The 17,595-nt window shown below is 45.0% G+C and overlaps 1 protein-coding gene across 1 annotated transcript in view; it reads left to right on the forward strand.

Moving 5' to 3' along the window:
• Positions 1-14,959: 14,959 nt before the first annotated feature.
• The window catches only part of SAMD13 (sterile alpha motif domain containing 13), a 46,368-nt gene continuing 43,732 nt past the window's right edge, over positions 14,960-17,595 (forward strand). Inside the window, exons 1-2 of the mRNA XM_075538504.1 lie at positions 14,960-14,987; positions 16,604-16,688. Coding sequence (XP_075394619.1) covers positions 14,960-14,987; positions 16,604-16,688 — 113 coding nt within the window. The remainder of the gene's footprint in view (positions 14,988-16,603; positions 16,689-17,595) is intronic.

The raw sequence follows: 17,595 nt of genomic DNA on the forward strand, positions 1-17,595 counted from the left end.
GCATTGTTGAAGGAAAAGATACCATTTTTTCTTCTAGAGAGATTTTATCTTCTGAACAGACTTGGATCATGCTGCCTTGAGACTGCACGACTTTGCTTCAGCTGGATAGCTTCCATGGGAGGTTTTCAGCTTTCATTACCTAAGGCTGTGAGGATAGCTTAATGAGTGACTATTGCATTTTCTAATCAAGTTCATTAAAGAGCAACTCAATTCCATGTGTGTGTGTGTGTGTGTGTGCGTGTGTATACACACACACTATATATACCCATATGCTTCTATATGTGTGCATACATAGGTATAGATATAATATATACAATCTATATATATTATAAGAAGTCCCAGTGGTGTGGTGGTTACACTTTGGTTATGCTTTGGATTGTGGTCTGCATGGTTGGCAGTTCAAAACCATCAGCCGCTCTGTGGGAGCAAGACTGGGCTCTCTACTCCTGTAAACAGTTATAATCTCAGGAACCGACAGGGGATCGCTTTGAGTTGTCATTCACTCAATGGCACAGAGTTTGGTTTATATATATAATATACCTATATATGTGGGTCTTATACACACACACACACACACACACACACACATTTCCACCACAGTGTGGTAGTGGTTACCAGAAAGGTCAGTAGTTTGAAACCACTAGGTGTTTCAAAGAGAAGGAAGGGACTTTCTACTCCGTTAAGCAGTTACAGTCTCAGAGACTCACAGGGGCAGTTCTACCCTTTCCTATAGGCACTGATTTGATGGCAGGGAGTTCCCCGCCCCCACCCCCCAAGAGTTCAAAGCTTCTTTCCATCAATAACCGGAAGGTTTGCTTTACAGGGCAATAAAAATCGCATATCTAATTCAACTTCTTCCGTCTTGAATTGGTTGCCAGGAAGCTTAAAATTTACCCATAAATTCATTTTAGCAATATTGTAGAATGCTTCAATTACGTAGCTGCGTTTTTAATTTTCTGTAATTATGTATCTGCATCTTTTCTTCTAATTAAGAAGAGAGGAGCACGAGCATCATCAGATTAATCTTAAGCATATCAAGCAGACCTCACTGATTTTCTTCAATTAGAGATATATGTAGATACACACAATTTTTAAAGTCACATGTATTAATTATATACACATATACATAATTGCAGAAAAACAAATTTCCTAGGACCCACGCAAAAATATTATGCAAAACCAAGAAAAGAAGAAAAATAGCTTATGAGAAATAATGAATGAGTGGAAGGTACTATTTCCAGAAAATAGAAAAAATACTTCAATAATCTAAATTTTAGGGCGGAAAATGAGAACCTGATGCCAGGGACTTAAGTGGAGAGCAAATGTTTTGAGAATGATGAGGGCAATGAATGTACAAATGTGCTTTATATAATTGATGTATGAATTGTGATAAGAGTTGTATGAGCCCCTAAAAAACGATTAAAATTTTATAATTTATAAATTATCAAGGGCTCATGATGGTGGAGTGGGAAGGAGGGGGGAAATTAGGTGATACCAAGGGCCCAAGCAGAATATGTTTTGAAAATGATAATGGCAACATATGTACAAATGTGCTCGACACAATGGATGTGTGTATGGATTTTGATAAGAGCTGTAAGAGCCCCCAATAAATGATTTTTTTAAAAAGGAATCCAATTGATCAAGAAGAGAGACACTGTCAAGATAAAACAAACTAGAAAAATGGATTAAATAAATGAGAAAAATATTAGATCAATGAAAAGTCACCTTAGGGGGGGCCAAAGAGTGGGACATAAACTGTGAAAAGCTTGATATGAGGGCGTGCTGTGAAAAAGTCATGGCATTTTGTGGAAAATAGCACGTTGTGGCGGGAAGGTGATCAACGAGAAGATGGGAGCAGTGGACCGTCCACAACAGAAGGCCCCACATGATGACTGCTGCCTTCGAAGAGGAGAAGGAACAAATGGAGCTGGGAATTTTCATAATGTAGCACTTTCCTTAAAGAAAGAAAGCCTTACAACTGCCGGTTATAGGTGCCCACTACACTATAATTTAATACAGACTTTCCCCCTAGAACTTTAAGCATTAACAAAATAAAAAGAACCTTACGGTCATCCGGACGGGGAAGGGTAGTCTTGAAAAACAAGGAAATGAGACTTCTCCCAAGCAATAGCCAATATTGAAAGAAAATGAAAGACTGGTTCATGAATATTGAAGAAAAGTAGTGCTATCCCTAACCGGTCTGGCTGGCACTTCCCAGCCCTTTCCACGTGCCTGCTCAAAGGCAACCAGCTGCCCGCTGCCCTTCTGCATGGCATGGAGCAGGTCCTGCGCTCAGCGGCCCACAGGGAACTACAGTCTGCCAAGGACCACATGCGCTAGCTCCATCACCAGTCCTTCCCCAGGGCAGCCTTCAGCTGAGACACAGCCTGGACCGACCCTCCGACTACAGCCTGGTGAGGAACCTGGAAGCCCAGGATTTCATCTAACCCATGTTAGGATTCCAGACTCACAGAAAATATGGAGTAATAAAGGCGTGCTTTTTATTTTAATATACACCAATAGTTAAATAGCACAAAGAAGATCAAAACAAAACAAAAACAGAGAAACACAAATGACACGATAGAGAACAAGGTAAAAACATGGATCAAAAGTAGATGAGAGAGGGAAAAATGGATCAATGTTAGTGGTTGTCCAGTCAGTTCTGACTCATGGTGACCGCGCACAACAGAAGGAAACCCTGCCCAACCCTGCGCCATCCCCACGATGACTGTCGTGAATCAGGATTCTGTCGCCTGCAGCTAACAGCAGGCACAGGCTCCGTGAAGACAAACCACTCTAGCAACGTGCTCATACAAACCTACAAAACAAAACCACACACACAGGAAAAATGACAGACAATATGCACCAAACATTTAGCAGGCATTTACCTAGCGAGAATTTCTTGGGAATTTTCACTTTCTACTATTTATTTTTTATTGTTTTAATTTTACCACAGGATTAGTTTGCCTTCACGGTGCACAGACAAGAACGTTAAGTGTTTCATGCCTTCAGCCATTCCCTGAATTTTCATTCTCTTTTCTTGCTTTTCTTCTAAGAACTGGTTTACTTTCAGTCCAGGGATAAACCATGGCCCCATTGTTCCGTTGTCTCTAAAATATTACTCTGCGAGTGACCCTCTTGAGTTTGAATGTTCCTATTGCTGCTTCCATTGGCTTCTTCACGCCACCTAACCAATGACACCTTTCCCTATGACCAATCCTGGAGCATCAGCTTCCTCCTGTTGGTCAAGTAATCCGAGCCCTTCATTTGCATACTTTGTCATTCACCTCCATTTATGTTCTAGATATACATACACATTATTGTATCAGCATTTATGGCCTTCTGTGCTTAGCGCAACTACCAGCTTGGGCTCTGAATTATGACCTCCATCAAAAAGGTAAAATTCATTAAAAAAATATCAAGGGCAGAGGGGCAGAGGGGCAGGGACCACCCTCTCTCTTGGGATGAGTCATGGATGAGCAGTACCCCTGAAACCAGTCCCTGGTGGCATCATGCTGGGTCAAGTGGAGGGGCAGTGAAGGAGAGGAAGGCCCTCAGTGAGATGGATGGGCACAGTGGCGGCAACAACAGAATGGGGCACTGGAACACCGGTGAGGATGGCCGTGCGTCATTCACTTGTTCGTCGTGTTGCTATGGGTCGGGGTTGGCTTGATGGCCCTTAACAACAACAGCTGGGACTGACAACCCCCATCCCCAGGCCTTCAACATTCCATCAAGATGGACCAGGAGTGCATCTAAGTCTTAGACTTCTTCACCTCCAGCCACAGAGTCAAGGAGCGAAAGCACGCCAACCTCCTTCCTTCCACACTTACATCTCCTGTCATCCTGACTCCTCCGAGTCTGACTTCATTGCACTGTCTGTTTGTGTCAATCACCACAGATTCTGTGGTCATTCCCACACTCATTCCCACAAGGCTTTGCACACCCCTAAATCTATCTCCAACTTCCTCCCCTCCCTAATTCTGAAACCCTTCTACCACCATGTGCAGAGAATTATGACCTCCTCTCCCATGTCCACCCCACCACGTCGCCAGATTGAAGTGAGGCCATTTTTCACTGCTAACGGTCCAGCTCACTATTGTCGCGGGCCTGGATTCTTAGCACTCTGCTTACTCTTCCATCACTCACTATGACCTACCTTGAATAAAGCATCCAGAATAAGCCCTTAAAAATGTCAAGGCGTGTCTGCTCCAAACTGTCCTTCCGAGTAAACACCAAAGTCCTTGCAATCCCCTGCAAGTCCTCCATCACGAGCCCCTCTCAGTGGGTCAGAATCGACTCAGTGGCAAGGAGTTTGGTTTTTTTGTTTCCTTTAACTCACTCTGATTGAGACGTACTTGGGGCCTGGTGCTGTAGTGGTTATGTGTTGGGCTGCTAACTGCAAGGTCAGCAGTTTGAAACCACCAGCCACTTTGTAGGAGAGAGACAGGGCTTCGTAGTCCCGTTAAAGTGTTAGAGTCTCTGACTCCCACAGGGGCAGTTCTACCCTGTCCTGTTGGGGCACCATGTGCCAGAATCGACTCGAAGGCAGTGAGTTTGGTTCTGAGTCCTTGCTGGACCCCTGGTAGCATTGTAGGTACACCAGTGACTCCTGAGGCCATAAAGGAAGCTTTGTACTCCCATTAAGAGCGACAGTCTCAGACCTACCTTACCCTAGAGGGTTTCGCTCTAAGGGGGAATCAACTTGATGGCAGTGAGTTTGGTTTGGAGACTTTGCTGTTTCTTGAAAACTTTGTGCCTATGCCTAATTACTCTTCTTTCATATATCCACAAGGCCATCCTCTTACCGTCTTCAGATCTCTCTTTGAGTGCCATCTTCTCAGTGAACTTGGACCTAATCACTCTAACTAAATTTCCACCTTTGTCCTCTCCGTCAATCCCTTCACATGACTCTGTTTTGCATAGCATTAATCACTAATATAGTGGGGCTACAGTCTATTTATTTCGTGTATATTTATTGTTTATAGTTACACACACACACACATGAATATAATCTCCCTAATGGCAGAAAACCTTTTCTGTTTTGCTTGTTGAAGATCTCAATAGCACCCAATACAGAATAGGCACTCAAGATAGTTTTAAAGTCAATGAATAAATGGTTTTGAGCATTGTCAAACCCAGTGTCCCTCCCACCTTTTTTAAAATAACAAACATGTCAGAACCTACTAATATATATGATTTTTTTTAATCAAAACAATGATTTAACTTTAACATAAAAGACAAGCTCAAAGAAGTAATTTATAATAAAATAATGCATGGTTCAGTATGAAACTAATAAGGCAGCGGAAAAGATACAATGAAGCAGTCAGACGTTTGTATCCCTCTGTAGAATCCCATGTCTCAGAGAATGGACTGCCCTGGTGACTCAAATGCCATGAATAGACATTACAGTTAAGGGAGTGGTCACATTCTGCACAAAATAAAGTACATGCTTCCCTCAATCCATACGGTAGCTGCGTCCCAGGAAAATTCCATCTTAAAAGAATCCACTTACAACAGATTACACCCTTAGCTCATCAGCAGCGGGTCTGTAAATGGGCGGTGGAACAGTCGGAACTTGCACAGGGCGCCGTACAGCTCTCTGTGGGCCTGGACTCTCCAGTCACCGCAAGATGTCTGCTAACCCTGGCCCCACCAACTAAAAGCCAGCAGTCCCCGCAGCCTCTACGGTCATGATGAAAAGTAAAACCATTCTGGTAAATTTCCCTGTGGGCCGTTCCACCCCAGTGTAAACCCATAGGGAAATAAATGACATTTAAACTGCAACTCTGGAGGCGACTTTTCTCATGTCCTTGGCCACCTCTCTGTAGTCTTTGACACTATTGACCCTCTCCTTACTTCTTGTTTGGGCTCAAGCTCAAACGAAGGAGATTCCCATTGGGTAGAGACTGCGAGGCTGCTACATGGATCTGGAGCAAATTAAGAAGCAGCCATCTATTTGTATTATGGGGCTCACCTGCCTGGAAAGTAGTTCTGAATCAGTGGCACCCAGCTGCACAGGAAAGGATTCATTAATGGGGAATCAATAAGGGTGCTTTTTATACTAGTTAATAAACAACTTTGAGTGAGGTAGTTTACTGAAATTATTTGCACTAGTGCTTTAGAGACCTGGAATTTATGGTTAAATTACTGCCATTGTGTGCACTGGATTATATCTTTTATTTTATTTTTTTATAGTTTGCCCACCATCTCTACACACACACACACACACACACACACACACACACACAGAGAGAGAGAGAGACAGACATTATAATGTAACCTCTGTGCTAACAGAGAAAAGGGAATCATTCCTGTATGTGTATGTCTGGCTGTGCTCCAGCCTGACTATATGTGGGGAGGGGTCCAACTTGAACACTGAGCTCAAGTTCAGCCATTTTGGAATGTTAGTTCGTGTTTCTACACTATTCTCCAATGGCCCTAAATGGCCTTTCCAGTGTTATTACCAGTCTTTCGCATTGTTTCTTGGACGTAGGCATCAGAGATTTGCAGCTAGGGACTGTGAGAGCAATAATTGTTGCAATGGAAGACCATTCCAATGCCGAGTTCCCACAATAGATACTAGGGCGGTTCCCCAACGAAGGGATTAAGCAGTAAGCCAGTTACAAAATGGGTTAACCAACAATTGGTAAATGGTAGAAAGGTGGCCCTGCCTTTGCTGTAGGCCTTGGGAAATGGTGTGGCTGCAGGAGGGTATGTATCCACAGAACATTCCACATGGATGAGGCCAGCGTTCCCGCTGGACAGCAGTCAAAATATTTAATGCCATACAGTTTGGTAACACTACAGTTTGCACTGTTTGGTTTATTTGGGTAATAAGGTCGGTGTGGGTCAAGTCTGGTTTTCAGCAGCAGCCCTGTACTTGGTCAGTGTCTCTACCTACCATCCAACATCAGCAGACACAGACAGCAGCAGGGCAGAAAAACGTTAAGGAGGCAAAACTGCCAAGCCCTGAAGTTTTCTTGGTGATATGTAGTATTAAATGTGTCCCAATTGCTGGGCTTTACAGGTAAATGTTTGTACATGGTCTTGGGGTGTAGGGTTGCCCTTGATATACCTGCCTGCTTGATTGTAAGATAATATGGCCATCCAGGAATGCCTATATCCAGAGCCAGCCCCAAGGGACAGGGGAGGGTCCCTGCTTGGTATTGTCCTGTTGACCAAGCCACATGGATGTTTTCATGCTGATGGTGTGTAGGCAGACTTCAGATTGTTGCTTAGTTCATTGTTGCAATGAATTAGTATCCTGTCCAAGAATCTGCATTCATGTGGGAGTGGCGGGATCATTTTTGTTGTTGTCAGGTGCCCTTAAGCCAGTTCTGACCTATAGCCACCCAATGTACAACAGAACAAGACCCTGCCCAATCTTGTGTCATCCTCACGGTTTCTCTCCTGTTTGAGCCCATCCTTGCAGTGCCTGGATCAGTCTCCCACCTTTTCACTGTCACAGTACTTCATGAAGCAAGATGTCCTTCTCCAATAAATGGTCTCTCCTGACATGGCCAAAGTAGGTAAGAAAAAGTCTTCCAAGATAGATTGTTGGCAGTTCATGATACTTTAAATATTCTTCACCAGCACCATAATTCAAATGCATTGATTCTTGTCCTATATTCTTTTTCAATGTCCAACTTTTACCTGCATGTAAGGTGACTGAAAACACCATGGCCCAAGGACCTTAGTCTTAGAAGTAAAATCCTCGCGTTCCAACACTCTAAAGAGGGCTTGCTCGGCAAACTTAGTGCAATGTGTCCTTTGATCTCTTGACTGCTGCTTCCACAAGCACTAATGAAATCTGGCAAGCAAGATGACAAAGTTTGACAACTGCTTTATGCTCTTTACTGTGATGTTATCTGCTGGTCCAGTAGGGAGGATGTTGGTCTTCCTTACATAGAGGTGTCATCCACACTAAAGGCCACACTCTGTGATCTTCATCAGCAAGTGCTTCGAGCCCTCCTCACATGCAGCTAGTGAGAGTGTGTTGCTAATTGAAATTTGCATATTGTAAGTTGTTAATAAACCTTCCTCCAACCCTGATGCCACAGCCTCTTCTTTATAATCCAGTTTTTCAATTATTTGCTTAGCATTTACATCCATTTAGTATGGTCTCAGCACTCAACCCTGACAGACACCTTTCTTGCTTTAAGATCATGCACTATTCCTTTGTTCTGTTCAAACCACTGCCTCTAGATCCATGTACAAATTCTGCAAGAGCATGTGTTCTGCGATTCCCATTCACCTCAAGTCTATCTGTACTTTGTTATGATCCACATAGTCAATAAAAAAAACCTTTGCATAGTCAATAAAACACAAGTAAACATCTTTTTGATATTCACTGCTTTGAGTCAAGATCCATCTGCTATCAGCAATGATATCCCTGTTCTGCATTTAGCCTGAACCTCCGGCAGCTCCCTGTCAACGTAATGCTGCCACCATTGTGAGATGATCTTCAGCAACATTGTATTTGCATTTGAGAGAAATTAGATTGTCCTATGATTTGAACATTCTGATGAGTCAAAGAAACTCCATTTCTTTGGAATGGATACAAATATGGATTTCTTCCAGTTAGTCAGCCAGATAACTGTTTTCCAAATTTCTTGGCAGAGATTAGTCTAGAGAAATAAATCAGTGACAGTCACAGATGTATAAAGAAGAACTTCATATTAAGAAGGCATCCTAGCCCAGTCCAGCTTAAGTCTACGTGTCCATTGCTAGCTGAGGTCCTCTTCAGTCTCACAGAGCTACAGGCTGGTGGTGAGCTGATGACCCAGAAAGGTGAAGTGGGATGCAGGATGATCAGAGGCTGGTGGGGGCAGAGTTGCAAGGATTCAAGGTTATTGAAACAGAGCAAGGCACCCACAGTGCTCAGGGTTTGCTGGTCCACATGAGGCTGCCCCTGCAGGCAGACACAGCCCCAGTGAAGGAGGGACACAACAGGGCAGAGAGAAAGAGGGAATTTCCCAGTTTTACCCTGAAAAAAAAGGGCACACCTCCAAGCAAGCATCACCAGGCTATGACCTGACTGACGGGTTGAACTAGGTCCCTGGTCAGGGTTGTCTAGTCGACATATCTAACCACCACAATATCCAAATCCACATTTTGAATTGCCACTTGGTCATTAACAGGAAGCCTCAAGACAACTATGTCCCAAATCTATGTCCTCCCAACCCTGTTAGTCCTGCAGTCGTGTCTACTTGTATGTACGTGAAGGGCAACATCCTTCTTTACTCCCTTTCAAAATGGCAGCCATCTCGGATCCCTTTTCCTCCTTGCCCACAACTAATGGATTGTACTGCTCGGTCCAGTTTCCTTCTGAGGTATCTTGTAGCTCCATAGTTCAAGTGGTTGTTACAAATATCTTAGAATATTGGCACAGCCACCCAAGGGTACTTATGCTCCAATATGTTTTTTATATAGTCACACAAGGAACTTCTCCAAATAATATTAATGATAGGAGCTAAAAATAAGCGCTTCTTTTGGGCCATGCACTACACTGAGTGCTTTCCATCTCTTTTAATCCATGAAGTCATGCTATAAAGCAGAAACTACTATGTACATTTTAAAGATGAGGAAAAGGAGGCTTAAGGAAATTGTGCAAATTATCTAGGGTCACAGAGGTAGTTCAGAAGTGACACCCGAATTCCATGTTTTACTGGCTTTTAAAAGTCCCGTTGTTTCCAATCCCTAAGCTATTTCTTTTGGTTTTGCTTACCTCCCCAATTTAAAAAGAATTAAGTTCACTTGCCATTTCAAGGAAGTCCTGCATAGGAGGCTCCCCTTCTTCTGTTCACCCACATCTGTCCTCAGGGGCCCCCTCTCCCAACTTTCTCTTCCCAGCTGCCAATGTTGTTCAAATAGAGAAGGAAATAAAGATTGCCGAGGACCCCAACCTCTGCATTTACAGGTACACAAAACTGCCTGTATCTTTAGTTCTCTCTCCCTCCCCCCAATTCACAGTGTTGTTTAACAATTCTAATAGGATGAACCAATTCAGTGAAAAGGCGCTTTGTCAACTCTAAAGTGCTCCCTTTCTATGCTCACAGCCTCTAGGGAGTCGTCCGGTGAACAAGAGATGCTATCGCTACTGTGTGCAGGAGCGGATGAGGGAGAGCAGGGCCCTGAATAGCACTCCTTTGGACGGAGGGAATCTCCACTTTCCGGGAAAACTCCATCAGGGTTGCCACAGCAGAGTTGGATCACGATCCGCACTTGAAGCCCCTCTAAAATAAGGTGACCAGACGTCCCGATTTTGAACAACTTTTCCTGCGACCCGCGGCATTTTAAAAAAGTCCCGATTTTTGGAAAGAATGCACGACAAGCTAGGGTATACGGTTTTCGGCTGCCATGTGGCTCTTTCGCCAGGAGATATGAGTTTTATCAATGGTGGCCCGCGTTACCAATGTTAAAATCTGGTCTAACAGTGTTTTCATTCCACCGGCTCCTCGGAGGTTTTCAATTCTGGCAAATGACTTCGCCCAGGTTCCCATGGCCACCGCCCCGGCGTCTCCCTCGCACCGCAGGGACCTTCCTGCCCACACCTCGCCGCTGTGCCCGCCCCGGCCCCGCCCCTCGGCCCCGCCCCGCCGCCGGGGACTACAATTCCCGTGGGGCTTTGCGCCCGACCGCCACCCAGCGGCTCCGGCAAATCCTCCCGCAGGGGCCGCGCGGGAGGTAAGTGGTCGGTTGGTGCGGCGGCGCTCTGAGTCGGCGCGCCTGCCCCCTCCCTGGCACCAGAGGAAAGCGCAGTCGGGACTCAGCGCCCTGCCGGCCCGCCGCTCTGCCGGGCACCCGCCGCCCCGTCGCGTGAGGCACCCACGACGTGCACTGGTAGCCCGACTGGCCGTGGGGGCCCAGGCGAAGCCGCTGCGCTCGCGAGTGGGCCTTGGGGTGACGCAGCTTGGCAGGTGCCACAGCTTTCACACAGCCCTTCCCCCAACCAGCTCCCGGAGGGCCCCCAGCCTCCAAGACCCCCAAGTCAAAGCCCCTCTGTCGCTGGAGCCGCAGGGAGAGGCAGAGAGATGCCCCCTGTGCCCCCACCGCCCCCTCTCCGGTAGGTTCCTTCCTCCGTGTGGCGACGCCTATCAGCGTGGATGGGCCCTGCGCCTCAGTGGTTTTCCTGAGGCTGCTTCTGCCGCCTTAGGCACCCAAGTCTGGGTGCCATCTAGGAAGAGAGACTTCTTAGGGAGGGCCGATAACCCCCATCCTCCCCAGGGCTCCTTCCTGCTTGGAAAACCAATCACCAAGTGCACTGCCATGCAGTCCTGCCTGGAGGAGGGCACTAGTCAATAATGCCCCCTATGGGCAACCCCGCCTCTCCTCACCTGAGGCCACACCCGGCGGCCCCAAGGAACTCCAGAGGCCTTTCGGCACATTCCATGAATCTAGCATGTTTGCATCTCTCTCACACAGGCTCACACTCACCACACAAAACTAGAAACACCCCACATACGCTACCGCTACACACACCACAAACATACCACACATACTACTCATTCCACCAACACCATGGGCAACACCCCCGGGCAGATAGAGAATACATGCGCCACCAACATACCACATAAAATACACACCTGACACTGTGTAAGCAAACCACATTCACGTAAGCAACGCAGCACACAGCATCATTTTAAACAAGGCAGTTGATGTGAGGCAGTCTGACGCAGTGGGTATTGAGGGACAGATTCAGGGCTGCTGAGTGCACTCAGAGTCACAGGGATCTCCTACCGGGTTTCTGCGGCTGTAAATGTTTACCGAGGAAATGGCCTCCTTCTGGTGGGTTTGAACAGAGGTTCCTGCAGTTAGCAGCCAAATGCATCCCCAAATTTGCCCACAGCGCTCCCTATATGTCAACATATAAATATATATGTAAACATCAGCTTATCATCAAAGTCAGAAACTAGCGGATAAGTGAGCCGTCTTGTTATCACAATTTGAGAATGCTTTGGGCTCCCATTTTATAGAACAGGATTGATTTCCCGCCTACACCGTCTCAGGCCCCCCGCACGCGCCTAACAGACAAACTTGGTTCACTGCATGGAAGAGGGGAGGGGAAGTCCTTCTCCACGTGCACAGTAACTTGGCTAATCCTTCCTCTGAGTGTGTCTCAGAAAGAACTGGCTGTAACTGCATTTCGGCACCTCTCTCCTCCAGAGGGGTGAGCTGAACATGGAAACGATCCTGTTCTGAGGAGAGGCTGTCAGGACACTCCTTTACCCACCCGCCTGTCTTCAAGATTCAAAGTCCAGCTCCCACCACTTGACTTTAGTTAGAAAACCCAAAATCGAAAAACCAAGCGAACTGCCATTGAGCCCTTCTAACTCATAGCAACCCTGTCGGGCAGGATAGAGCTGCCCCTTGGGCTTCCAAAGGAGCCCTGGCAGTGCATTGGGCTGGCAATCACAAAGCCAGTCATTTGAAACCACAAGTCACCTTGCAAGAGAACAATGAGGCTTCCTCTCCCTTAAAGACTCAGTCAGTCTCAGACACCCACAGGGGCAGTTCAACTTGATGGCAGTGAGCTTGTTTTAATTTGGGGGCTGGCCAGGGGGTGGGGACAAGGCTGGGAGGTTTCCAAGGCAGTAAATCTTGGCAGGAGCAGAACGCCTCTTCCTTCTCCTGCGGAGTGTTTGATTGGCTTGACCTGTTGATGTTGCAGTTAGTAGCCCAGTGTGCAATCCATTATGCCACCAGGGCCCCTTAGTTAGAGAGCCCATGAAGGACTCTTAAATAAAATAGAAAGACTTTATGGGATCTGCTGGCGAGCAAGCTCTGTATTAATAAGTGTTGCTATAAGGATCTGTTTGGGTGGCCTATGTTTTAAAATAGTGCAGGCATACCTCAGAAACAATTGTGTGTTTGGCTCTAGACCACCACAATAAGGCGAATATTGCAATACAAGTCACACTAAAAATAATGTTTACACTGTACTGTAGTTATTAAGTGTGCCATAGCATTATGAAAAAGTTCAAAATATTATGACAATTAAAAAATGTGATACAGAGACAGAGAGTGAGCACATGCTGTTGGAAAATAGTGCCAACAGACTTGATCCACACAAAGTTGTCACAGACCTTCCAACTGTGAAAAATGAAGTACCAGTGTAGTACACCAGGGGAGCCCTGGTGGGGTAGTGGTCAAGTGTTGGGTTGCTAACTGCCAGGTCAGCTGTTGGAAACTATCAGCTGGTCTGCAGGAAAAAGATGAGGCTTCCTACTCTCATAAAGATTTACAGTCTCAGAAACTCAGGGGCCGTTTTAGCCCGCCCTACAGGCTCTCGGTGAGCCACAATGGACTCGGTACAGTGAGTTTGGTTTTGGTGAAGTACAACAAAGCAAAGCCCAATAAAACCAGGAGAATCGGAACTGTGTTCAATACAGTAGTTCTACTCTGCCCAGCGTCTGCATGAGAAGAAATCAACAGCAGTGATTTTTTTTTCTAATGCCTGAGTTGAACTTCTTTTAAAGGCAAGGTCAGTGGTTCAAACCCACCAGCTGCTCTCAGGAGAAAGATGAAGCTGCTCATGTAAAGATCAGCTGTGGAAATCCTAAATAGACTTGATAAGAGCTGGTACAGACTCCATTGAAGGGGGTTTGGTTTGGGTTTCATACTGAAAAGCCCCTAAGCACTTAGAATCTGTTCCTCGGTCAATATCACTAGCCTGACAATAGTAAATACAAGGAGAGAGAACCCTGGAAAGCTTCTCTTTCTCAGTGGTGGTTTTAAGGATGACAAATCACCTAATAGTCCTGCTCTATAGTAGGGAGAGAAAATGCAAAATTTGACTTTGAAATTCAGACTCCAAATTTAGATGACAGTTACCAATCTCTTGGTGCCCTTAAACATTCCAGATGACAGGGAGGTGAGCAGTGTTCCAGCCCTGCCGGAACTCCACACAGCGTTGCAGCAGCAGGTACCTTTTCCAGGGTCCTGCATGGGAACCTCCATTCTCTGGCCTGGCTTGGGTGGCTTGCTAGACATCTTGGCCAAGGAGTTTTGGACGTTTGGTGTTTATTTCAATCAAGAGGCTCCGTTTATGTTTCCTATGCGTGTGCGGAGTGTTTATGGGGTGGGAATGTTCTTCAGCACTGGTTCCCAGCCAAGCAAGAGGACAGTCAGATAGCCTGGAAGCTCTCAATCAAAAGATCCTGACCAGCCGCTTGACCCAGTCTCCCAGTTTCCTGAATGGACACGATGACTTTTCAGATGACACGATGTCTTTTCATTTAGAGTTCACTGCTACAGTACCAGGAACTCATAGGTACTCAATAAATGTAGGTTGAATTATGCCTTTTTTTGGGTAAACAACTGGATAAACACCAAAAATTAAACCTCCCAGAATAGATTGCTTTCATTTTTTAGAATACTTCTGTTTTCTTTCTGTTTGGATTTCTACTGACTTCATTTAGTCGGATGAATGCCAAAGTAAAATCATGTGGGCGTCCTCAGGAGAGCTGGTCATCTATTTTGCATCCACTCTGAACTATGCTACCTCCTGCATAAGGAAGCAAAAAGGATTTTTCTTGTGGGCAGTGCTGTCCTTATTCCCACCAAGACATTACTTAGAAGCCAGGCCTGGGAACTTGTTCCACAAATCTCTATGAGGAATAAAGAGTAACACGGGAATACAGCCTCTGAGCCTTCACTGGTCATAGTCTGATGAGCACTGGGCTCCTGCTATTATTTTTACCACAGGGGAGAGAGGGGAAGAAATAGTCTGAAACATGACATTCATGCTCAGAACAACAGCAGAACCATAGCATGCTGCGACCCTGAAGGGGAGGGAGAAAATACAACTCTATTCATAGAGCTTGCTGCTCCTTGTACAAGACAGGTGCAGAGGGAATTCTGGGGTTTGGGACCGGGGATTCATTCACTCCCACTAATTGTGCTGACGATAGTTAGCAAAAGTGAACAGGCACACTGTAGCTTTAAAAAGTCAGCCATGAACCAGAAGGCTGTTGGTGCAGCTTGTATGTGATTCCTAACGTCATGTTGGCTGAGAGCCAGCCTGGTTTTATTTCACTGTGTCAAATTGTACCTCCTTATTGAATTCCTTTGCCAGCCTACTTTGTGAAAGAAAACATTGGGGTTTCTTTGGCTATTCTTGATAAGCCTATAAAAATATGTTTTAGTTGCTTATAGGTAGGTTTTCTTTTTACTCTTCCACCAAAATAACAATAAGACCATGTAGTGTGATGTTGCAGAGTCTCATTGTGCTTTTGGTTTTGTTTTTGCTGAGATGCTTAGAAAATGGTGACTGTGTAAGTTTCTAACTGAAGTGAAATCATTCTTTTGGCATGGAGCAGCATCACAGGCTTCTTGTGGACTCTGTAGCGGGGTGTGGATGTATGTGAATATCTCTGTGGGGAGTAAATGTCGAGTTTCTCTATCGGCCGTTTAGCAGCTGGAAGTTTCTCTCTGTGTGTGTGTGTGTGTGTGTGTACCTGAGTGAAAATTATCCCACACTTCCAGTGTTATTTGTTAATCATCTACTTCTCTCAACCGTGGTACAATCTTGTGATTATGCTAAACGATGCGCTTGTGCTGTCAGAGTAACCCCAGAGAAGGAGTGCCGGGATATAAAGTGATTTGAGAGGAAATGTATTTAATTTATGGCTTCAGCTGTAGAAGAGCAAGCACGTTTCCGGACTAGTTTCTTCTTCTTCTTTCTTTAAAGCAGTTTTGTTCAGAGCTTTTTCATCTTGCTAATTGCATCTTAATTGTGGAGGCTTTTATTTCTTCACAGTCCTTATCCTACTGAACAATAAGCAAAGTGATAGATGTTTGGATACTACCATATCTTCTTGAATGTTTTGATTATTTTTACACAAGTCTTGTAAGTCAGAGTCAGCCTCTCTCTCTCTCTCTCTCTCTCTCTCTCTCTCTCTCTCTCTCTCTCTCTCTCTCTCACACACACACGCGCGCGCGCACACACACACACAGACACACACACCCCAGCACCACCTTTCTGTGCTAAGGACTATCTGACATTTTTGTAGGCGTCCAGCTTTGCTACAGCATGACCATCTCACAGACGGGCTTTTGAGGCTTTCCCTGAAAACGGGTGAGGTAGGGAAATACTTGCTGACAAAAGGTTTAAGTGCCCTTCTGCATTGTAATGGAAAACTATAGAAGCAGTGGGACCGGTCAAGAAAATAAGTGCATTAAGAAAAAACAAATCATAGCCCATCGTGGAGGGGCTGGGGGAACAGGGTGCCTTTTTTGTTCTGATTTTTTACTTTCACTCATTTATGAGTTGCAGTGTCTTCGGTGGGCAAGCCTGGCACCCACAGGAAGCAGTGCCCAGTTCACACAGCACTTGTTTTCAAAGGGGATTCGATTTCATTTGCAAATGCTTTTTGTTGAGGCAGGGAGTGCCAGCACATCTGAAAGCACCCCGTCCGTCCGTCTCCTCCAATTCTGTAGGTTCAATCACATCTCGCCAATCGCCGAGGGAACTGGAGGTTTAAACAAACATCCGTGAACTGGTGTGAAGCTGCAAAGCCACCATTGTGTTTCCGACATAGAATACAGATCCTCTCACTTTCTAAGCATTAAATATGAGCTTTTCTCCCTTATTGATTAGTTGCGGAAGTAAAGGAACCCTGCAGCCTTCCCATGCTATCTGTTGACATGGAAAACAAGGAAAATGGCTCTGTCGGTGTAAAAAAGTAAGTGCAACTGGTTTCTGAGTTCTGCCTCTGCAAATAACAGAGGGACTTGGTATCTGTTTATTCTTCTTCTCATCTACGATAATACATTGTGTGGGGATTGTCTTGATTGGTCTGCTCTGGCCACCAACCTCCCTCCTCCCCTTAACTCCATTTGCCTTTTTCTGGATTCCATTCCTCAGCTGCCAAAATGTGCATGCACGGTTTGTAGATGAAGCTTTGGAACTGCCAGGGCAGTTGTGAGTTGGAGCCCTGCATTCTGCATATTGAGCACAGAGCAAGCATAGATTCTGCCTTTCACGTCCACAAGGCTACCAGGGTTGGGACAGAAAACAGAGTTTGGGGTTCTTGTGAAAATAAAAATCATCCAAAACTCTCAAAACTGAGAGTTACACTAAAGGAAGACCAAAAAAAAAAAAAAGCTGTAGTAAGAACACCAAGTTAAATAACTTCTTTGTTCTAATTTTTTAAATTGTTGGTTGAACGTGAAATGTTTCATGCTATAATAGTCTGTTTTATATATATACACACATATATATTTACACTATAGTATGATAGTGCAGTGTACTATACTAAACAGTGCACTCTAGAGTACTGTAGTGTTCTTATTTTATAATGTCTGTTCTTACGTTTGAGGCTTCTGATTTTTTTCTGTATAAGGATTATGTGCTTGATTATTGTAAATAGGAAAATCTGGTTGTAATATGTTTGATGTATGCAATATACAATGTACAATATTCTGAAACCCAGAAGATCACTTAACTGAATGTATGAAAAACTTTATATTCTCTCTTATGGACTATATGGAAACTATAGCCAATGTAATCGAAGGCTTTTCCAACCGCTTCATATCTTCCCCAATTTCTTTGATTTAAAATTGCCCTCCATTTGAGTTTTGGTGAAAAGT

The sequence above is a fragment of the Tenrec ecaudatus genome, chromosome 1 (genome assembly GCF_050624435.1).
Source record: "Tenrec ecaudatus isolate mTenEca1 chromosome 1, mTenEca1.hap1, whole genome shotgun sequence".
NCBI lineage: Eukaryota > Metazoa > Chordata > Mammalia > Afrosoricida > Tenrecidae > Tenrec > Tenrec ecaudatus.